Source organism: Lepidochelys kempii, chromosome 21, assembly GCF_965140285.1.
Source record: "Lepidochelys kempii isolate rLepKem1 chromosome 21, rLepKem1.hap1, whole genome shotgun sequence".
Classification (NCBI taxonomy): domain Eukaryota; kingdom Metazoa; phylum Chordata; order Testudines; family Cheloniidae; genus Lepidochelys; species Lepidochelys kempii.
Window position 1 is genome coordinate 6,951,851 of NC_136400.1, and position 23,586 is coordinate 6,975,436.

Genomic DNA, 23,586 nt, shown 5'->3' on the forward strand with positions numbered 1-23,586 from the left:
ATCCTGTAGCTCACGAAAGCTCATGCTCAAATAAATTGGTTAGTCTCTAAGGTGCCACAAGTCCTCCTTTTCTTTTTGCGGATACAGACTAACACGGCTGTTACTCTGAAACTTGGTTTTAGAGGGGTTCACTTCAGTTTACCTTAAACGTGGTTCCTATTAAAATAGACTTTAAATCGATACAAGCCTGTTTCAAACTGAAATGAGCATGTCCACACAGCCTTTTGCACCCCCCCGAACATCACGCCTTGATTTAAACCAGCACAAGTCTGCCTGTAGACAAGCCATGAGTGCCTCTGCCAGTCTCCCGCCAGCGTTCATCCTAAAGTCTGCCTCTCCATTTCTGTCTCCCCTCCAGTACCTTTCTGCGCGTCTCCCTCTCCATCTGTTTGTCTATATTTCTGTGTCTGTCTCTTTTCCGGTACCTGCCTGTCTTTCTGCCTCTCCTCCCAGCGGTGCTGGAATCATTTTTACAGTGGGGGGGGGGGGGGTGCTGATGGTGATGGCAACCCGGTGTGGTGTTTGTTATTACTACAGCAAGTCGCGGGGGGGCGCAGCAGCAGCCCTAGTTCCAGCACCCACGGCCCGTCTCTTTCTGCCTGTCCCAGCCCATCTCTGTCCCTCTCCCCAGCTCACCTTTCGCAAAGAGCCCGTCACGTGCCCCGGGGCGGCCACTCGCAGGCGGGGGGCGGGCCCGGACCGGGCAGGTTTGTAGCATTTATCGGCCCCGGGGCGCCGCGGCCGGCAGAGGGTCGCTGCCTTGCGTCCTCACCTGGGCTGGAGACTGCGGCGCTGCGCCGCGCCCCGGCGCGCCCCGCCCCGCCCCGCCCCAGCCATGGCTCTGGCCCCGGCCGAGGCGCTGCTGGCCCCCTCGCTGGCCGAGGGGCGCATCCAGCCCCCCAAGCCGCCGATGAAGAAGCAGGCGGTGAAGCGGCACCACCACAAACACAACCTGCGGCACCGCTACGAGTTCCTGGAGACGCTGGGCAAAGGCACCTACGGCAAGGTGAAGAAGGCGAGGGAGCGCTCCGGCAAGCTGGTGAGTGGCCCCGGGCGCCGCGCCCTGGCCTGCCGCGGGCACCTCTGCTTGCCCCCTGCAGCCCAGCCCCGCTTCCCTGCTTCTGGCCGCTGCCCCGCAGGGGAGACCCCCAGCCCAGGGCTGCTCCGAAGGGACGGTGCCATCCCCGGGGTCCCCAGCCTGCCCGCTGCCCCGTGCGCGGAGAGCGGCCTCTCCCTCCAGCCCTCGGGGGCTCCTCTTGCGCCTGTTCGGCTTAAGGAGAAGGAGGACTTGTGGCACCTTAGAGAGGAGCCAATTTATCGGGGCATCCGCTTTCCTGAGCGACAGCTCACTGCGTCGGATGTAACTGAGCTGTGGCTCAGGAAAGCGGATGCCCCGATAAATTGGCTCGTCTCTAAGGTGCCACAAGTCCTCCTTCTCCTTATGCAAATACAGACTAACAGGGCTGCTGCCCTGAAACCTGTTTGGTTTAACGCTCTCCTAGGGTGACCAGACAGCAAGTGTGAACAATCAGGACAGCGGGTGGGGGATAAAAGGAGCCTATATAAGAAAAAAGCCCCAAAATCGGGACTGTCCCTATAAAATCGGGACATCTGGTCACCCTATGTGCGCTCGCTCTCTCTCTCTCTCTCTGGCTTGATGCGTTTACACAGGGCACCGGCGCTGCCTGCCTTTATCGCGCGGCTTGTTCCGGGATGCAGCTGCCGCTCCCCTTGTGCCTGCGGCTGCAGTAACCCCCCGATTTTGGTCCTGTCCCGTTTGCGCGTTGGTGCGCGATGCTGAGCTGCGCGGGGTGTGCGCAGGGCAGAGCTAGGCGTGGGCTGAGCCAAGCTGCCTGCGGCTCTGCAGGTTCAAGGCTACGCTATTAATGGAAGTGGGGGAATAACCAGTTGCTGGGTGCTAGTAGGTGACTATTTACCAGAATGTAATTCGGGGGAGGGGGGGAGGGGGGAGCGTTGCTGTAATGAAACCTTAGACCATGGAGGAGGTGGTAATAAAAGTAAGGCAAAAAAGAACTGAAAAGTTAATCTTATATGGAACAAATTAAATGAGGTTACTGGCTCTGCCACTTGTCTGGACAAGACCTGGTAGAGCAGCCTTGCAAAATCTACTTGCACAGGGTGAGTAATTCTCCTTGATGCGGGAGAGTAAAAACGATTAGGCTCTGCTTCCTGGTGCAAACTATACTTGGATGGGTGTAAACGACAAGATGTTTTCTAAGTGGCTCTGTAGGTGGAGTAGGTGAGATGGTCACAGAAAATCCCTTTAAATGTTCCTGGGCTGGGGGCCTTCTCTGTGTGATGAGATTATAAAATGAACAGGTTTCAGAGTAACAGCCGTGTTAGTCTGTATTCGCAAAAAGAAAAGGAGGACTTGTGGCACCTTAGAGACTAACCAATTTATTTGAGCATGAGCTTTCGTGAGCTACAGCTCACTTCATCGGATGCATGAAATGAACAGCACCTTGTTGTTGTTTGTGAAGTAGGAGGCTGTGTTGTGCAATAAAGAACGCTTCTGCCAGGGAATTTATTTCCTCTTGAAAGGGAAGGACAAGCCAGACTAGTCTGCTGTATTTACTGTAGTTGCTATAATTGATCTGACATGAATTGCCTGGCACTGGTCTGCCTTCATGGCCTGTGCTAATTTGAAATGCAAAAAGGCCACCTCTCTTTGGCTAGGTTTCAGGGAGCCTATTGTCCAATCAACAGGGATTCCAAGCTCTCTCCTCTCATAAGGGCCTGCCTGATTCTGATCTTGCCTACCCTGGTATAAAGCAGGAGTAACTTGACTGAAGTTATTGGAACTGTGCAGGAGATGGAAGGGGCAGATTCTGGCTTTACACTAAAGCTTTTGATACTGCACGCTGTAAAACTAGTTGGTGCTCATCACAGGCATGTAAATGGTTAGGCTTGCCAACAGATGACATGCATCCCTGTATAAACGCTTTCTGAGAGGTGTAATGTGTGAGGGTTTGGCAAGATCTGTTGTTCAGAGAACTTGGTCCAGCAGTTGCATTATTTTACTACCTCCTGGAGCACTATTGAGTGGCTCATTGGAGGGCGGGGGGGGGGCGGTAGAGGAGGTCACAGCTTCCTGTTGCACACTTGACCATCAAAGTCAGATTTGCTCCTGAAAAGGGGTTTGTACGTATCCTGTCATAGTACATATCGAGTAGTGGAGAACAAACATCACACTCGAGTCTCTTCCCCCTGAGTTTTGGTTACTATGAAACATATAAAGTGTAAGTGGTGCAGCATGCAAGCAGCTCTACGCCTCTAGATTGTCTCCTCACCTCGACTCCAAGAGTGTCTGCTTTCACTGAAAGGTTAGTTCAACTTTATGGTGTTTCTGCCTCTCTCAAGCCAACTACAGGTTTTTAAGTTTCAAGCCTCTCCAAAAACTGTGTGTGAAAACACACACGTATTGGACTTGGTGGTGGTGAAGCAATACAGACCAGCTATGCAATCTGTCTAAAATGGGAGAATGTATTGTAAATTTCCCTGTGGTTGGAGGCCAACATCCTATCTTGAGAGGTCTTTTTGGGGAGGGAAATACTGACACAAAATGGATCAGCTACAAACTGTGAGTGGACCTAACCCCCAAGGAGCCTCTGCAAAAGTCTAAAAGGCAAACCTAGACACTTGCTCCCTGCTTTGAGTCACTAAGGTGCTAGAGGTGATCCATGGAAGACAGATTCATACACACAAACCCACGTGATCCCCTCTTATGTGGGTAAACATCAAGACACAACTTCAATAACTCAACTGGCCTGGCAAAGCATCAGTGTTCAAGTCCTGAGGAGAAGGCGTGGGTGGGTGTGAGATTCAATTACTAATGTGCCAGAATGGCATGTAAAGAAAAACAATTGTGCTCTGACTTGCTAGAATTCTAAATGTATGGTTTTCCTTTCCTTACGTAACATGAAGTAGTTCTTGGCTGACTTAAGTAGGTGTAATGCTGGCAAAAGAAATGGCCTATCCGATGACTCTGGAGTCTCCTAATCTGCTGCATAACCAGGACTCTGGCAGTTCAGTCTCCCACATCTTGACCTGGAAGGATCCCTTTGGTTGGGAGCTGGAGAAGAAGGGTTGGTTCAGCCTCCGTAGCCCACTTACCACTGGATTTCTTTGAGTACCCAAAATCAGATGTCATTGGGCTCGTCTAATCTAATACTTGGAATTAAGCTCTTTGGGGCAAGAGTTCATGTTTGTACACTGCCTAGGATAATGAGGTCCTGGCCTCCTAGTGCTACCGTAATAGAAATAGCATATGCAGGCCACCAAACAATCCCTAGGTGTAAGTGACTTGGCCAGTTCATATGTAGAACTATTCACCTAGAAGCAAGTGCCTGCATCACAAAGCCCTCTTATGTTCTCTTCCTAACTCCATTTGGCAGTAAAATGGGTTAATATTTGTTCATTTTTAGTGGCTTCCGCTTCCTAAATAAGGAGTAAGAGCAAATAACTTCATTTGGTTAGTTAGTCTTTTCAAGGACTGTGAGCGATGCTAACCCTGTTAGCAAGAGTCACAGTACCCATGGTATTTCAGCCCGCGCGCGCTCTCTCTCTCATATCTGGATAGGCAGAAGCTGCCTCTGTTGGTTTAACTAAACACAGTCACACACACACACACACACCCCAGTTGGCTAGCCTAATTGGCTGTTCTTTCTCCTATCTCTAGTCCTCCTACCTAGACTCAGACCAATCAAAGCAGAACTTGCCGTCTTGTTTAATTGTGGAGCTGTCGGGAGTGTGGATTTCTGTTGAAGTTCGCAGACTGCATGGAAATGGTGACATTTTTGTGTGAAACGTTAATTTTCTGCTATAAACGTTTCTTTGGCTGCAGGGTTCTCATGCCCTGCTGTTAAGATGGAAGAACAGGTTAAAACATTTTTCATTGTGGGTGTCCTTCCTGACCACTTGGAAGCTTTCCTTCCGAAGTAACTGGGATGCTGAGAGCGTGATTGGCTCTTGCCCTTGTTTTGAAATGAAACTCCCAATGGAAATGCAGCTCAGGGGCTGAGCAGTCACCCTGCCTTCTGCACCTGTTTGCTCTGCAGCACCTGCCCGTAGGCTGGGGGAGAGACTTGCTTTTAGTGCTTGGGTTTCAGCCAAGCCAAACAAGAGGCTTGAGTTTCTATGGTACTTGCCTGCAATGTCTGACAGATACTCATGGGCCAGGGCTATGTGGAGGGGAAAGGGCACCTGGAACAATTTAAAAATAGCAAAAACCTCCCTTTTGATCTTTAGTAACAAGACAACACTGGACTTCTCCACAATGGGATGGAATCTATAATTCACCAGGAATGATACTGTGTGCACAACCTGGAACAGCTTTAAAAGCACCTGATGATGGGCTTGTGGCTTAGTAATGCACTGTTTGTCACCTCCTTGAAATACTCTGCTCTTTCTGCCCATCCCCCTTGCCCCCCCCCCCCAGCATAATTTAAACCCTCCTGATTCAGAACTTGCTTTCAGATCACCAAGTGGCAATGACCAGCAGAGTGCCTGGTAATGCGAAGTCCACAACAGACTTTGAGGCTCTTGTGTGCCCCACAGGATGTTCTAGACATGCATGCTCTGTTATTTAGGTGGCCTGAAGCTTGAGGCAGACAGAGCTGGCTGTCTAGTGTTCATGGTCGGCCCCCAGTGGCACAGGTGTCTACCTCCTTAACAGCCCCACCAGAGTGGGGCATGAGCAGACTGTGAAGAGTGAACTACTTTACTGCCAACTCAAAGCTGGGAGTTGGCACTGGTGTTGCCCGTGCTGTACCTGTGATGGGGCAGGAGTAAGGGAAGCTGAGTAGCATGACTTCAAGCCAGCAATAAGCTAGTTGCTGGAGCTCGACTACTAGACAAACAGTCTTGTATAATAATGGGCAGCTACATTTTTATTGCACGAGATTGGAGCACAGACCATGGCTTCTCCTTGCTGGGAAGAACTCTTAAGGTGCTGAGCTGGAAACCAAAGCACTAGCCTATCCAAACCAGAGTCTTTCAAAGTTGGGAGGTGAGCAGGATGGGGGGGTAGGGGTGGGAAAGAGACAATTGCTGTTAGCTGTTTACTGTAAGCTTGATGGGCTAATGCCACTTGATGCTGCAGGAATATTGGCTTACACAAGTTTGTATACCCAACTGCATCAGAAGCCTTAAGATGCCGCCATTTTCAGAGGTTTGGTTGGAGCCATTCAGCATCTGTCTGCTAGGCAATAATAGGCTCTTGCTTTGAGACCAAAGATGTGTGCAATGCAATCACTCTTCAGTCAGCAGGCACAAAAGCTGCTGATGCAGCAAGTGGCTCTGTGTCCTAAAGATCATCAAGCCAGGCTAGATGCCAGGCATTCCAGCCACATGGCTCTGAGGAGGTGAATGGCCAGCAAGTGACTCACAGTAGGGACTTGCGGGGGGGGGGGGCAGGCAGGCTAGCTTGTTACATAAAGGCTTTCAAGCAGTTGTGCACACCCCAGATAATGGAGTGGGACAGAAAGGGTTAATCTTTAACCCATGAACGGAGCAGAGAGGCCATTGAATGAGTGTCCAATGCTCATGTCACTCTTGAGTACATGCCTTCTGTATTGTTGGATAACAAGTCTTGGACTTGAGTTTTCACATCCTCTCTGGCTGGGGTTTGTTATGGCCCTTAGTAACGCTTGGGTTTAAAGCCTCTAACTGGGCCAGCACAACTTCCCCTCTCGCATATGGAAGTCAAGTGTCCATCTCTGACCTGCTGCTGACCCACATGCTAGTGCTTGACTAGGTCTAAGTGAGACCCTATGTAGAGAGCAGGGAGATGCTTTGGCATGTGGGAGAATCAGACCTCTCCTCTCTCCGTCTGTCCAAACGATCCCTCGCACAAAGGGACCGACGTGGTAATCTAAAGCTTGGTGCTCTAGCAGTCAACAATTCGTTATTTGTGATGTGACTGGCTTAGCTCAACTGTCGGTTTATTTTGGGAGATGTTGCTCTGACAGCACCGGGACACGCTTTGCAGACGAAAGAGATGGTGACATAACAGGAATAGCAGCGATGCAAAGTGTGTGGTACCTCTTGTGACCCCAGTGTGCGTGAGGAGCAGCTAGCTGGAATGCATGCGCCTAGTTACTGTAACTTCCCAATCCGCAGCATGTTCAAGGCAAGGAGCCACGTCAAACCTGACTTGGGAAGAGTCTAGGCAGTGGGGCACTACTCTGGCAGGCTGGGGCGGAGGAAGAATGCCAGGGAGGCATCAGGTTGAGCATCTGGCATTCAATAATGCCAGCAGATCACCTGTGGGAAGATTTCTCTTTAATGAAAAAGGGACTCTAGCCCTGCACTGACCCTGGGGTGCAAGGCAAAGCTCCCCCCCCCCTTTCTTGTTGCTGGGAGACCTGGCACTTTGTATCATCTAGGATCCTTTTACAGGATTAACGCTGTTCCGCATTCTTGTCTGAGAGAAGAAAAGAGGTTCTGCCGGATTCAGTTGTAAATTCAACCCAAGGAGTATATTGTTTCTCTCCAGTCCCTTTGAAAGAGGATTAGGAGGCATCCATTCTCCAGCACTTACTTTTCTTTCTCCTCCACTCTCTCTTGCCTTGTAGAGGAGCATTCATAATGAAGAAATCTGAGCAAACTCTGGCTGCTGCTGGCAGTTTGTATTTTCAGCATGCCAGCCAACTGGTCCCATTTCAGGGAAGTCCCATGCTTACTGCTTGTGCCTCTGTCACGTGGGGAACACTAGCAGGAACTTGCTGATGGCTCCTTGAGTGCCAAACTTTCTCTCATCAAATCCAAGTAATCTGTTCCTCTGAAACAAACAAGAAACCTGTTTTCCATCTGCACCAAACCAAGATGTTGTTTATCTTCAAGTCATGTGTAGAGGTCACATTCCATTCCCTGGCTGTATGTACAGGCAAGCAATGGTGTCGGACACTGTTCATGTAATGTGACTAACAGATTGGCCCCTTGCTACCTTGCAGGAAAGTGGGGTTCATGGTTTCTGGTTGGGGTGACAGAACTAGCAGCATGCGTGGCTTTCTGGCTAGTGGGAAGTAGAGAAAGGAACAGCTTTTCAGGGAGACAAGGGCCTTTCCCCAAATCACACTGCAGTGAACTAGAAATCTGGAGCAGTTCTGACTGGATTGTATGAAGGGGAGCATTCACCCAGATCACTCCCCTAGAGGTGTGAGGCATGGGATTCAAAGGAAGATGACCATTTGTAATGAGCACCCAACAAAAGAACTTGCCAAGACAGAGCCTAAACTATTGAACTACCTCCTCAGTAAGGCTGAGTCACAAAATGTGAAGGATGGTCCCGTTAAAGCACTGGGCGAGGACTCCTGGGTTCAATTCCCTGCTCTGCCACAGACTCCTTGTGAGACCCTGGGCAAGTCACCCAAATCTCTGCTTCCATTCCCCGTCTCTAAAATGGGGACACCACTTCCTTTGTCTATTTAGGCAGCAAGCTTTTCAGGGCAGGGGCTCTCATGTTCTAAGTACAATGCCTAGAACAATAAGCTTCCAGCTCCTGTCTCTAGAGGCTACCCCCATGCAAATAAATATATGAGCTGAGGTTTCATCTGCCATTGTACGAGTCTGGTTACTCCAATCCCATGCACCCAGTAACTGGTGAGTCTCCTATCTCTTGTTTCAGTGAGAAACACTCTGAAGGAACCCCGTAGGCTCCAGCATTAATCCTTCCTTTATTTCTGTTCTCATTTACAGGTTGCGATCAAGTCAATCCGGAAAGACAAAATTAAGGATGAGCAGGATCTTGTCCACATCCGGAGAGAGATTGAGATAATGTCGTCCCTCAACCACCCCCACATCATTGGTATCCATGAAGGTAGGCTTGGCTAATGTGGATAGATGGGGACACACAACTGAGGCTTTCACTCCATCCATAACTTAAACTGGTCTGCAAGGAAGTAACCTTCCTTTAAGCATCTAATTTATGCTTTGTGTCTCACTGCCAACTAGCCCTTCACCGCTTGCTGCACTTCGTGCAGTTGACACATTCCTAGGGAATCTGCAGAGCTGGCTAACGGCATGTGGTCAGACTGACTTTTGCTGTGTCTGCATCCTGCCAAGTGCAACATCTATTGAAAAGATCTTCCCTGGGCCTTAACATGCAACAATACCCCTCTGCACCACAAAACTGGCTTCTGTCACTGAGCTGCTCTGAGCAACCTGCAAACTTGGGAGAGAGAGACTCTGGGATGAGCGTAGCTGCAACTCTAAATACTACCCCCTGGAATTCATCTACCCAATACAATATCCTGTATGGATGCAAGATCCTGTATCCAGTTGCTAACTGCATCATGTTGCAGCATCCCTCAGTGTGATGTAACTTGGCTGTCTCTGATGCAGACTTAAATTGCCTGTGAAAGCTAGCTGGGGTGGGGAGTTGGGAGGTGCTTTAAAGGTTACTGGTAACCAGGCATTAGATTATAGAATCCCTTCAGGGCGGGGGGGAAACGAGGCAAAGCTAAAATTTAAGCAAGCCACTTTCCCTGTTAGGGACACCCAAGACTTTACAGTTCCCCTCTAAAAATGGGAAAATATTGCAAAACAAGCAGGCGGAAGCTACTCGCTTATTGCTTATGCCTGGGGCATGTGTGGGTGACTCAGCAGCTGCCAGAATAGAGTGCAGTTAGGCTCTCAGGCTTCTGCTGATCAGCTCTTGGATTTCATCCTTGTTTTGTGTACAAAATGAGGCAGTCAGGTGGTAGGAGGGGAATATCTGCTCTAAAAATAGCCTCTTTCCCCTCCCCTCCATTCTGAACCATGCAGAGAACAAAGGCTTGAGAGCTTCAGAAGCCTTTTTAGTCTGCCTGCCCCACAACTGCATGTAGTCAGAAAGCTAGAGACCTGAAATGCTGCTTTCAGCAAAAGCATGGACTGGATAGCCCAGAGGACCTTTCCTTTCTAGGTCCTGCATTTGAATTCCAGCTCAGGTAGCTGTTGAGTGATCTACTGCCACCAACTCCAGGTCTCAATGGCCCAGTACCAGCATTGCAAAGCACTGCAGTAGTTCTCCTAGTAGGAATACCGAGCTACTCTCTACTAGAGTTCTCCTTTCCCCATCCAAGGCTTGGTTGGCCTCTGGCAGGGTGGTGAGGAAGCTTGTGCTGCTGCCCATGCTGTCTTATGGACAGAGGACTTTGATCTCCAGTGTTGTGGTCTCCAGGCACCATTCTTAACGAGTGCTGAACTTGGGTGAAAATTTGCTCTCAAATTCTAGTTGCAGTCAAACCCACCCAGAGCAAGTCTCCAATCAGACTGGTCTAGTATCATTTGAACACCTCCTACTTCCTTGATTCTTATGAACTTATATTTAATATCTCTGTCAGCTGGCTCTGTGGAATTTTTATAGCTTTTTCATGTCTGCTATTAAACTACATGATGATGTCTGTATCACACCCTTTCAGAAATTGTGAGGTATCTCAAGGTTTCTCCTCTAAACACAGCAAGAGGACTGGTGGCGTACATTATGCTGAATGTTTGTATTGACTGAGTCATTCTGATCCTGGCCTCCATTCTCAGAATCCCAAAATACCACTTCTGAAAATAGCAGAAGAAAATCCTACATTTCTTGGCTAAATCTGGCTTTGTAAAATGGAGTCTGAGGGTGTAGTGGTCTACACCCAAACTGGAACCATTGCAGTTTTCCTTGTCAGGGCTATTAGGAACCACATGCCATCTTTGTCAGCTTGGAATCCTTTCTCACATGGTCTGTGGTAGCAGATCAATATAGCAGCTACCTAGTGTGTCCTTGACATCCCCAGTCTGCTGAGCAACAGTCTGGTTGTACCCCCAGCAATTGAACGGGCACTTGTGCTAAAGCAGTGGAGTCTAGATGTTACCTTTTTGGCTCAAATCAGAGACTGCAGAAATGGGGTGGGTAACTTTTTTTTTTTTAAAAAAATCAGACTAGTGGACAGAGACCAGGATGCCAGTTGAAAGAAGATGCCAACTGGACTCCTCCATGTTTGAAGGCACGCTAACTCCTGAGCATACATGAATGCTCTGTGGCATCTCCTGACCCCCCCCATCCTCCCCCCCCCTTTTTTTTTTTTTGGTCCCATCTAGTGTTTGAAAACAATAGCAAGATCGTCATTGTGATGGAGTATGCCAGCAAGGGAGACCTGTACGACTACATCAGCGAGCGGCAGAGGCTGACTGAACAGGAGGCACGACACTTCTTCAGACAGGTCGTGTCTGCGGTCTACTACTGTCACAAGGCAAGTGAGCATCGCTGCCCTGAGTCTGGGCGGCAGGAGGGTGTGGGGCCTCTCCATGGCCTACTCGAGGCAAAAGGTGATACTTGGCCACCGCCACGGTCTTCAACCAGACCCTTACCCATGAGTGTTAGTCTTTCTGGTGGGGTGGAGGAGGATATGATGATACAGCAGCATAGACTGAAGGGGTACGTTGGTCAAACTCCTAACTAGATAAAACCGCCTATCCGGAGGAGTGCAACCTTGATAAAGAATATCACCTGGCTGGCTGATAAGCTCACTCTCCTGCACGTCACATTGTGTTGTAGCCGAGTCCAAACCAACATCTTTTTCCCCCACCCACACTCTCCAAAAAAGACCTGTTCATCGAATCCTTGACTCCCTGCACCCTCCAGACAGGGAGCATGCAGGGCGAGCCCTGTGCTGGTGCCTACCTCCTGGGTTTGGAAGGGAATTGCAAGCTTCCCTTGGGGAGACAAGGGTGCCTAGCACTGGCATGTCTTAATGCTAAAGTGCTGTGCCTTTCTAACTAGGTCAGTCAGTGTATTAATTCCAGCCCAACCCCAGGGTAAGGGAAACACCCAGAGCTGTGTCACAAGTCATAAAGTAAAAGCTAAAATAGCCCAGTTCAAATTTCACTTTTCATAGTGTGACTTATGCTTCAAGTTCATGTGGGGAAATAGCATGCAGGGACACCTGGTGAAAGACCTTGTTTGAACCATCCCAATGCTTGTACCTCCTCACGCCCAGAAGACCTGGAGTTGCAGGTTCTTGCTTGTTTACAACCATGGGCAACCGCATTCCATCACAAATTTCACACCAGCTTAAGAACAGGTTACTGGACAATTGGGCCGCTTGAGCTAGGCAGTTTATCTGCTACAATATGTAGATGCCAAGATTCTCCAAGTTTTGCACCCAGTTCGTGGTCCTCTTCAGAGATGTCCTGGAAAAATTTATTTCAATGTGGGTTGTCGGCGATCAATAATTCGGACAACCCTGGCAGTTGTTAGTAAACTATACAGGTACATAGCCAAGCACCAGAACGTGGGTGGAATCAATGGGAAATATCCGTACAGCTAATCTAGATGAGGTACTTCCAAGCGAATGGAAGTGCTGAAAGGCCCAGCTTTTATCTACTTGTTCCTGGCCCAGTGGTGGGGTGCCACCTGTCACCCAGAAGAATTATACTTCAGCCTAATGCAAAAAAGCACCTCTGACTTGAAGTCAAGGCCCTTCATTTTGGCACCCCATTATGGGAAGCAGTTTAGTTGAATACACAGACACACACGTTTCATCTCTTCTCCATTACCAGGAATTCCTGTCTTGTTTGAGCTTTTCACCAGCTCAGATATAAACACAACCTGTCCACCTGCTGCCTGCATATCTCAAATACAGGTTGTGTCTGTGAACTTCGGTAACTTCCCTGCTGTGATTAACCCTCCCTTTCTCAGGCCAGACACCAACTCCCCTTTCTCTTCTGCCCCCTCTAGAATGGCATTGTTCATCGAGACCTGAAGCTGGAAAACATTCTGCTTGATGGAAAGGGCAATGTTCAGGTGAGTGAGGCTGACAAACCCCAGTTGCATTTTTAAAGGTGAATGCAGTCTGTGTAAAAGCTACTAAATCTCCTGGATTGCAGCAAATGTATGAACAAGACCAAGGGTTCTTGCACCGAGCATGGCTTCATTCCTTAATGGATGGGGCAGTGCGTGGTACCATATTTGACCCGTGGCCACTTAAACACTGGGAAGGCAGAATGTCTCTCTTAATCTCCTCTGGGTCAACCGTTTGCTAACCTCCAATGCGTTTGGGCAGGGCTCTGACCATTTCTGAGCATTTGTGGGATCAGTCACACACGCCTGGTTCTTGGTAAGGCTGCACTAAGATAAGATTTGAGACCTGTTGGCTCACCACAATAGCCTTCTACTTCTGCAGCCATGGGAGCTATCCCCTAAACTGCTCATTGCTTCCTCTGGCCATGCAATGTAGGAGGATGTTCTGAAGCGGAGTGTGGTTGGCCAGTTTGCTCAGCAATGGAGGATTATTGGCTACTAGCAAATCCCTGAGGTGGGCGGGAGATGAGATCTAACTTTTATGATCCTGCCAAAGTACTCCAAGGCTTAGATCCCTCCCTAGCAGCAGGGTGCCTGTATCATGTCCTTGCCATTCAAAGGGCCTGCAGTGCTGATGCAGGCCAACTGCTGCCTGACCTTCTAACCAGGGTTAGACTAAGGGCCGCAGCAGGGCTAGATAATGGCAAATGATTCCCAGAAACTTTCCAAGCTACTGAAATCATTATTGCTTATCTGATGGCTGGTAAACAAGCAATACAGAAACTAGAGTCCAAACAGTGACACACCTAGCCAGCTTGGCACTCCAAAAGAGAAACCACTTTATAGCTTATAAAGGAGGAAATGCCAGTTTCCACTAAAAGAAGGGAATTTCTGGTAAGCTTGCTTCCTTCTGAACTTATTTGCTAGAAGCTTAAAATCCAGCTTTCTGGGCTAGGCGTGAGCTTCTTGTAAGCATCGGCTCTTCCTCCTTCCTATCAGATGACCTCTACCAAGTGCTTCATCTGCTTCTGTCTTTAAGCAACACTTTTTTTATTTCTGGCCTCTGGCTCTGTGCAGCATGGTTCTAGCATTGCTGGTCACAACCACCCAGGGAGTCCATGTTCTCCCCTAATAAGGGAGACGGGTACAAACAGAGCAGGGACTTTGTACAGTTAATAATAAACAAAGCCCGGTAGGCTGTTTATCTTAACAATAGGCAATTCTGCAATTGCAAACCTGCAAGCATGTACTGTACCTTCTGGTTCACTTGGTTGGGCATAGTGTTGATAAAGATGATAGGCATTTGCTGATGGTACAATTTAGCTGCTATGGGGCATGCCAACAGAGCGCAAAATCACTGAACTGCCTCTTGAAGCTGTCAGACATACCAGAGCCTCAGGTACAGACTAGAAAAGCTTTTCCACATGAAACTTTTTTCTTCGGAGAAGTCCAAGAACTATTTCGTACAAGTACAAAGACCTCTTTCCTCTGGGCCTCATTGAGTGGCCTCTCCTGGCCTTGTACTAACGGCAGGTTCACTCTGTCCTGTGCTGTTGGAGCCTTTGTGCAGTGGAGGGTCTGAGTAGATCGGAGGACCTGCCAACAAGAGCGGCTTTGGGGAAGGCTGGGTAGGGCCGGGCAGCAGATCTAGTTTCTGAAGTGGAAGATCAACTTGATGCAGCGTCTCACTTCGTGACCAAGGGGAGGGAAGAATATTCTAGCGGTAGTGCTCCAGTGGACACAATCTAGGGTACTCTGGTCTTTTTGTAGGGTCTTCTCTCCAGTTTAATAACACTGTTGGACTCCTACATCTCTCCCCTCTCTAACTGCTAACATTAACCTTGGCTTCACAAACCATAACACAAGTGAATCTCTCCCCCTCTCTAGATCGCAGACTTTGGCCTATCTAATGTCTACCAGCAAGACGCATTCCTGCAGACCTACTGTGGCAGCCCTCTCTATGCCTCCCCCGAAATTGTGAATGGGAGGCCCTATAAAGGACCCGAGGTAAGCTGCATTTCCCTCTCCTAGAAAGGGCTGGAGTGGGAGGGAACCTTTCACCCCCCCCAGCATGGACTAGTGCAGCTGTCTTGCTGTAATTGAAGCAGAGGAATATCCCACTCGTAAGTGCAGGGCACGGCTGATCCTTCTCATGCCCCTCCGGTTGAAGTCAGAAATGTCACTTCCCATGAGCCAGACCACCAATATCTGTCCCATGACAGTGCTCACTAACTGCTAGATCTGCTGGCCTCATTAATGGCAATCAATGACCATATGATCCAGCAGACACTGTGTGGTAGGCAAATACATAAACACAGCAGCGTAAAAGCGATTTATGAGAGTTCACATGTAGTTAGCTCTCGGAGAGCCACTGTAGCTGCCCGCAGCCATGGGTGGTGCGTATCGTAGGCTGGGGGACGCTATGCCTTCCCCAAACAGCTCAGCGTGGCCCCAGCCCAGGCAGCCCACTCCTTTTCAGGGAAGTGGGCTGGGGCTAGGGTGGCTGCAGCCGGCTTGCAACCAGGACTTGGGGTGAGGGGGCTGGAGGCACTGGGGCTGCTGCCCACCATGTTCTCGGGGGCTGGGGAGGGGGCTATGTGCTCATGGGGGGGGTGCCCAGGGCAGGGCCACCTCGCTGAAGGAAGGCCACCTCGCTCTCCACCCATGCCTGCAGTAAAGGAAATGACAGGGCATTAGTAGAGACCATACACAGGATGTGGCCTGTGAGGTCACTGATGGGCTCGTTCAGTTCCTCTAGCACTGGCTGCAGTTGAGTCACAATCTGGCCAGCTAAAGGGGCTCCCTGTTTTGGACCTTCAGACACTGGCAGTCGGCACCGACTCTGAAGCTCTGGGGTGGCGGTAGGGGGAGGACACCTGGCCAGGATTCCACCCCGTCTCAAAGATCCATCTGTCTCCCAGGTTGACAGCTGGTCCCTTGGGGTGCTCCTTTATATCTTGGTCCATGGGACGATGCCTTTTGATGGACACGACTACAAGACCCTGGTCCAGCAGATCACTAGTGGGGAATACAGAGAGCCCACTAAGCTATCCGGTAAGCAGAACTCTACACAGCCTCGTGGTGGTGGTGGTGGGGAGTGTCTCCTCTCATTCCCTCCCCATGTCTTCGTCAGACATCTCCCACCCTACGGTTCTGATCGGGATCTTGTTCTGCCTTCTAGATGCCTGTGGGCTGATCCGGTGGATGCTAATGGTGAACCCGGAGTGCAGAGCCACCATTGAGGACATTGCCAGCCACTGGTGGGTGAACTGGGGCTACAAGGTGCCTATCGGGGAGCAGGAGTTGCTGCGGGAGACCGAGACCCCGCTGGCCACGGTGGCAGACTGGCTGCGGCGTTCCTCGCGGCCCCTCTTCGAGAACAGCTCCAAGGTGCGTTGCTTCTTCAAGCAGCACGTCCCTGGCGTCTCTCTGGAGAGGCAGCGTTCGCTCAAGAAGTCCAAGAAGGAGAACGACGTCACCCAGGCGCTGCAGGAGGTGGCCCTGGCTACGGAGAACCCCTCCAAGTCCATCCTGAAGAGGCCCAAGGGGATCTTGAAGAGAAGGAACTCCTGCGAGCAGAAAATGCAAGCCCCTGTCCCTCTGCCCATGGCGGCTGCTGGTGACACGAGTGACGACCGTGGGGCGCAAACACCAGACCCGATTCCTGGCCTCTCTTCCAGGGGGCTTGCCTGCACTGCAGATGCTGGCTCTGCTGCCTTGGTGGTGCCCAAGAAGGGAATACTGAAGAAGCCCCAAAAGCGAGAATCTGGGTATTACTCCTCCCCAGAGCATACTGACTCCAGGGACCTTTTAGACTCCGACTTGGATGCCAGCGCCTTTGCTAGTAGTCCTTCCCCTGGCCAGAGCCCCGAGGGCCTTCCTGCTAGGAGGAAGGGCATCCTGAAGCACAATGGGAAATATTCCTCAACCAACACAGAATCAGACAGCGACCCCATCAAGGGCTTTGGTTCCTTCAGCGAGGTGGCCCTGCCCAAACACCCGCTGGCCTCCTGGGCCCACCCGTCCAGCGCTGTGAGTGAGGACAGCATCCTTTCCACAGAGTCCTTCGACCAGCTCGACCTGCCTGAGAGGATGCCAGATGGGGGCAGGGGCATGCGCAGCTGCATCTCTGTGGATGACCTCCTCTGGCTGGAGGAGACTGAGGAGGAGCCAGGGCGCAGGCTCCGGCGCTGGACTGTGACGCATTGCCAAAGCCCCCTCAGGGACAGTTGCTTCTCTCTGGCAGACTGTGAGAACGTCACCGATGTCTACAAGCAGGCCATGGCCATCAGCATGAAGCTCAGCTGAGGAGCCCCAGCCTGCAAGCTCTTGAGCATGCCACTAACACCACTGCAGATGGGACTGCTGTGGGGGACGGCAGTGCCAGAAGAATTGCACTGCCTTGGAGGTGGGAGAAGGGAGAGCCTTCCCCAGCCTAGCTGTCCCCTTGCAGGGCTGGAAATGCAGCTGTGACATTGGAAATATTTATTTGCATCCTTGTACTCTTCTGGCATGGGGTGCATGTGGAGGGGAAGGGCAGGAAAGAAGGTTCTGGTTTTAACAGTGCTGAAGTGACTTACAAAGGGTACGACAGAGTAGAGGCATGTTTAGAGGGAACAAGGTATGTTGCATGAGAGGGAGGTGGATGTAGAGGGAGTGAAAGCAAGTGCAGTGGGGTGAGGTATGTATGCAAGAGTGGGTACCCATCTTGATCTGCAGGGAACTCTCGACGGACCAAATACCGGAGAAGTAGCAAGACTGGTCTCATGACCACCTAAGAAACTGGAGTAACTGCTGCTGCAGAGCAGTATAGGAAAGGGTTAACTCGAGCAGAACTCTGCAGACCACTTTTGCAGCTCTCTCCTGGACTCCCTCACCTCTCAAAACAAATAGACTTGGTTATCTCAAGTTAGGGTATGAAAAAGCTGGATGACTTCAGATTTTATTTAATTTTTGCACTCTGCTGTCCACTGTACAAGAGGCTAGGATGGGATGGTAGAAATACAGCCAGGAAGGGGATCAAGACTTGCCAGGGCAATGACATGAGAACAGCCACTGGGCTGAGAAGATAGCATTTGGCTTGTTAGTCACTGAAATCTAGGCACTTAGGATTTACTGGCATGTATGGGGTCCAACATCCATCCCTTCCTCTTCCCCACTCTGGGAAGCCTGAACTGGAATAATGCACCATTTGTTTTAATCTTGTAATGTTGAGACAGTTTTTTCCCATCTCAACGCTTCAGGCAGAAATGGCTTGACACCTCAGTGACCATCAGTGTAACATGTATTGCAGGCTGGTCTACAGTCCCAACCTTAACTCCTCCAGCTGTTTGGGTTCTGATGCATCTTGCTTGGGCCATAGTCAAGTTCAAGTAATAAAAACCCGCTGCTCTCTGCAGTGGGACCCTGTCTTGCAACGGCTTTAAATCCACTGGCCTGGAAGAGCATCCTCTGACAGACTGTAATCCTCTGACAGACTGTAAGGTTAGCTATCCGACACGGCCTCTGGCTAGAGGAGCTACTCCGCTCAATGGGAGTTAGGTGCCAAACTCCCTTAAAGCCCCTCTTAAAAATTACAGCCAAGGCCTGCCTCTGGCAGCAAAAAGCCAGGTGGACCTAGAATCTGGGCACCCCAAAAAACCATGATATTAAAAACAAATGGGCATGTGTTCCCTGCTGCCAATATGAATGGGGGGAAAAAAGTTTGAATTTTTTTTAAAAAAAGTATATTTTTGCTTGTCTGGGGCCCTTGCGGGAGGGGAAAAATATTTATTGTCTTGTTAACACTGAATTGTTATGTAAATTAAAATGGCACTAGGTTAACCTGGCTCCAATGCAAAGCTTCTCAAGTATCTGTCAAAGGAGAAAAGCAGTCTGTAAATGTGGGTCTTGTAACTCTTCAAATTGTAAAGCCCCTTGCACTATCTTGCCATGTCTCTTCTCTGGCTCCCAACCCTTTCCCAAGATGTGTATGTTTTTCTTACCCCACTCCCAGAATGTGGTCCAGAGAAATTCATTAAATTAAATTAAAAGCAAAATGTAGACCTGAACTCTCGTCTGCCTGTCTGTCCATCTGCTCTGAGCTGTCCCACGGACCGTGGGAAGATTCAAGTTTAAAAGACACTTGGTGTGGAGTTGCCAGCTGGCGTTGGTGCTGCTTCAACAGGAGTTGCCTGCCAGCAGCTCTGGAGCAGAAGCCTTTCCACCTTTTGTGAGATGGCATCTCAATTCCCGGGCTCCATGGAGTCTCCTTTCACATTTCTGGTCCCTCTGTTTCCTATGAAAGTACAGCTTGGTGCAATGTCATGTTGGCCATGGGGACAGCTCGGGCGTGTGCTGGCCTGGGAGAGGCAGAAGAAGACTCTTGCCTCACTTCTCCCTGTTTTGGAAACTCTCCTTGAGCCTTAGTCTGTACAATGCAACACGCTTGCACACTGCTCTGAACCCAGCAGCTCCACTGGGCTCTGCATGCACCTGCTGTGATGGAGGTTGGTGGCTGCGAGAGAGTTGGCGCGAGCAGAAAGCTGTAGATGGGAGCAGTAGCACTCGTGTCTCCTGTTCTAGTGTTCATACAAGTCCTCTGTCAGGGCCTTGCACAGTGGTCTTGGTGGTACTGGGGGATGATCTCTAGCAGCCACCTCTCCAGTCCTCATCTCCCAGACCCAGTCACAAACCTACCAGGCCGCATCTTTCCAGCGGTGTTTGGGTTATTCCCCCATTTCAGACTCTGAAAGGGGTTGAGCCTTAATGCTAGTTAATACATACAGAATAACCATCCAAAGCTGAATCAGTCTTTTGGTTCACCAGGTAGGTGGCATGGGCTCATTTAACAGTGAGGACTGAATTCCCATTCTGTATTCAGTCAAATTCCCTCCCTTCTTCCCCTACACACAGTGTCCTGTGTTCTGGCCACTCCAAGCATTGCTATCAACCTTCACAGCAAGGAACAAGTTTTACCCACTAACACATTCCAGTCTGAACTGGAATTGGTCAAACCTGGCACGTCCCCCGCAAATCATAGAATCCTAGAATATCAGGGTTGGAAGGGACCTCAGGAGGTCATCTAATCCAACCTCCTGCTCAAAAGCAGGACCAATCCCCAATTAAATCATCCCAGCCAGGGCTTTGTCAAGCCTGACCTTAAAAACCTCTAAGGAAGGAGATTCTACCACCTCCCTAGGTAACGCATTCCAGTGTTTCACCACCCTCCTAGTGAAAAAGTTTTTCCTAATATCCAACCTAAACCTCCCCCACTGCAACTTGAGACCATTACTCCTTCATCTCTCTTCCATCCACCATGCTGGAACTTCTCAGCTGTTGCTTAATTCCTATAGGATCATTCTCCACCCAGAAGGCTTCTCTTTGAGAAGCAAAGGACAGCTTGAGTGGAGAACGCAGAGTGCTGCCTAGGTGGAGGGTATCCCTGGTGTATCAGCTGTATCTGCAGAAGAACGGTCTCTGGCCTAAGTAGCTCTGTCTATTCAGGTGCAAGCAGAAGAATGCAGAGTAGACCACCCAGTCACTCAGTGCCTTTTGGGCTGCTAAAACATATAGCAGCCAAGAGCCTGCAAGACATGCAGTTACTGAGAAGTGGGAGGGTGATGACAATCAGTGTAATTAACAGCCCTAATATGAGGTGGGAGAATAGGGTGCTGAGATCACAGCAGCAGTGTGGGGATTATGCGCGCCACAGGGAGCGCTCTGCCTAACCTGAACTGAGAAGGGAATTGTCCTCAGAACAATAGAAAGATTTTGTCATTTTTCTATGAGAGCAAGCCTCCTCCACCCAGATTTTATCAAGCATGCAGCACCAGCCTCGCGTTCCTGGGGAGGTTTAGAATAAACCTGCTGCCTACAGTCAAAGGGTGAAGCAGAGGCTCTCGCCCTGTGGCACCTCTGCTATTCTCCATTCCTTTTCTCAGAGCTGCGGTGTAGAGCTGACCGGAGGGTGAGCAGCTGAGAGTAGAGGGTGACCCATTAACAGCTTGCCGGGATGGATGAAAGAGGCAGGGCCCTTGCTCCGTTGCCAAAGCCCTGGGCTGTAATAGTTGGGTCCAATTTCAGTTGCTGGGTTTAGTGCCTGGGTTTTGGTTGCCTGTCCACAGGCAGCAGATCAGACTCAAGCGGTTGGTCTAACTACTGTGACGCTGTAGTTCTAACTTCAGCCAAGCCTCAGAAGAAACAGGCAGGAGGGTTGGATGAAAGACTCTGGTTTGGGTTTAGGCCTAAACTTACAATAGCTAGGAACTGTGGGTGTTCAACAGGAACCACCATAAAGGGTTCTGATACATAGAAAGCGCTACACGCTCATGTTTTAACAATCAGGCCCTGGTTAGACATCTGTGTGGGCACCCACAATCACATGTCAGTTCTCAAAAAGAAAAGGAGGACTTGTGGCACCTTAGAGACTAACCAATTTATTTGAGCATGAGCTTTCGTGAGCTACAGCTCACTTCATCGGATGCATACCGTGGAAACGTAGCCAGTACAGAACAGGGCCAAAACTCAAGCCTGGTCTTACCAGAACTGCAAGTGAATGCAGACTGACCCTAAACCTCTGACTGCCGGAAGATGGGTGGGTCACTCCAACAGGTCTGTCTGCCCACTCCCCTGATGCTCTGGTACTAGTCGCTGTTGGAGCCAAGCTAGTGGGCTATATGGACCAGGGATCTGACCCAGTTTACACTGTAACTCAATATGGAGAAGTAATTGTTCATAGACTGGCTCGTATTTGTACTAAGGCTTTGGGCCAGCTCTGATGACAAGCATTAGCAACTTGTGGGCAAGCTTGCCACCCAAGCTGAAAAACACACACACACACACACTTGGCCTCCACCCTGCTGTATTTAGTTTGCATCAGTCTGGGTAGTGTTTGCTCAAGGGAATTTTCTACAATCATGAGCTGTCCCCCTCAGGCTCAACATGCAACTGGCTTTCTTCAGAGACAATGTCAAGATCCTAGTTCTAGTCTTAAAATAGCATCCCCCAGCTGCATTACAGTAGCACTCAGAGGTTCCACGTGAAATCTGGGCCCCTGGAACTGGGCACTGCGCCCACCCAAGCTAATCAGAGGGGTTGGTTCTGTGGTTAGGGCTGGGGTTCTGTTAAGCTGGTTGGAGAGGGCTGCCTACCTAACGACATCTTGAAGTAGCAGCAGCAGCCATGCCCCCCAAGGACAGTACGAAGAAGAAGGATGCAGAGAAGTCCATGAAGAAAGACGAGGACGCAGTGAACAACTCTGGGGGTAAAGCCAAAAAAAGAAGTGGTCCAAAGGAAAAGTAAGAGACAAACTGAACAACCTTGTCTTGTTTGATAAGGCTACTTATGACAAACTGTGCAAAGAAATGCCCAACTCCAAGCTCATCACACCAGCTTTAGTATCTGAAAGGTTGAAGATTTGAGGATCTTTAGTAAGAGCTGCTTTCCAAGAACTGCTCAGCAAAGGTTCGATCTAACTTGTGTCCAAGCACCGAGCCCAAGTGATTTACACCAGAAACACGAAGGGTGGAGATGCACTTGCTGGTGGGAAGGATGCTTAAAAACGTTTTCTAGTCACCTCTGCAATATTTCTTATGTAAAAGTATACAATAAAATTGTTGAATTAAAAATAAAAACACAAGCTGATGCAATCACAACCACACACAGACACTGGTACTTCTTATGCTCCTACCCTAGGGCCTGATTGATGGAGATGGCAGCAGGAAGTACTTTCAGAGCACGGCAGTGGGGCCTTTGGTGCCATGAGGCACCGAATGTCTGAGAGCCAGCTTTGGAAAGGAAGAGGAACAAAGGTTCCAAGAGACGCATGGGAGAGAGCAACGACCACCACCAGTGCCACTGGAATAAATGGAGTCTGTTGAGTTTGATGCAGAGCTCCTCCTCCCCCTCCCCCTTGTAACTCTCAGTCCGCAAGGGGAAGGGGATACTCAGGTTCCAACCCAGGGTCTTGATTTCACAGAATGATAAGGGCTTTGTCAGGGTTCCTTCCCCACTCTGAACTCTCGGGTACAGATGTGGGGACCACAGATTCTCAGAGTGTTAGGGGACCAGCTCAGATTTTTGCAGCAGGCAGTGATGCCCCAGGAAACTGCCTCCTCGTCTCTTTCGGGTTTTTAAACTATTGCTGCTTAAAAAAGGACTGACTGACTGAAACTGAAATGTAGCAGTAAAAGCTGAGATGGGGTCATGTGCACGCTGAGTGCCAGAGGGAACTTCCCTCTTCCCCCACCCCTGCAACTTCATTGTGCTGCTGTCCTGCTATTGCAGGGAAGTAGATTTTATTAATCCGTAAAGCACTGTAACATTTTCCCCTCCGTTTCCACTTGGGTTAATAAAAGACATTTCACATCTCTGCCCCTTGCCCCACCACTCGCTGGTTAACGGAGGGTGAAATGAAACGAAAGGAAGAAAGACCTGAATGCCTGGAATTTTTTCCCCTCTTGTCCTGTTTCAGATGAAATTAACAAGGGCAATGTGCAATCCACCCCCTGCGGAGAATTCCCTGCATGCTTCCAGATCCATTAAGAAACTCAGGAGTGCTTTAAAGCCCTTTTGAGGACAGCCAGATTAGCAAGGGCAAAGTCCTAGCACCCTCTGGATTTTAGGATTTTAGGAGGTTGCTGCTAAACTTGTGTAACTTGGCAGCTGCCATCAGTCAGTGGAAATGGCACAAACTACATAAGCAGCTTTTGCTGCAAGCTTCTAACCAGCCTGTGCATCATGCCACTCACTTCTGAATGAACCAGTTGGGATAGGCCCCAGGGTGTGTTCTTTGTAGGTGCAGAGCAACACAGCAAGTC

General features: G+C 49.8%; 1 protein-coding gene and 1 pseudogene across 1 annotated transcript; both read left to right on the forward strand.

The window, feature by feature from the left end:
• The first annotated feature begins 701 nt into the window (after positions 1-701).
• On the forward strand, positions 702-18,837 carry NUAK2 (NUAK family kinase 2). The gene is made up of 7 exons (XM_073319682.2): positions 702-1,039; positions 8,719-8,839; positions 11,086-11,237; positions 12,725-12,790; positions 14,675-14,794; positions 15,709-15,841; positions 15,969-18,837. The coding sequence occupies exons 1-7, from the start codon at positions 836-838 to the stop codon at positions 17,093-17,095; spliced, it is 1,923 nt and encodes a 640-aa protein (XP_073175783.1). The 5' UTR covers positions 702-835; the 3' UTR covers positions 17,096-18,837.
• A 52-nt stretch (positions 18,838-18,889) lies between these two features.
• On the forward strand, positions 18,890-22,401 carry LOC140901238 (small ribosomal subunit protein eS25 pseudogene; annotated as a pseudogene).
• Positions 22,402-23,586: the final 1,185 nt, after the last annotated feature.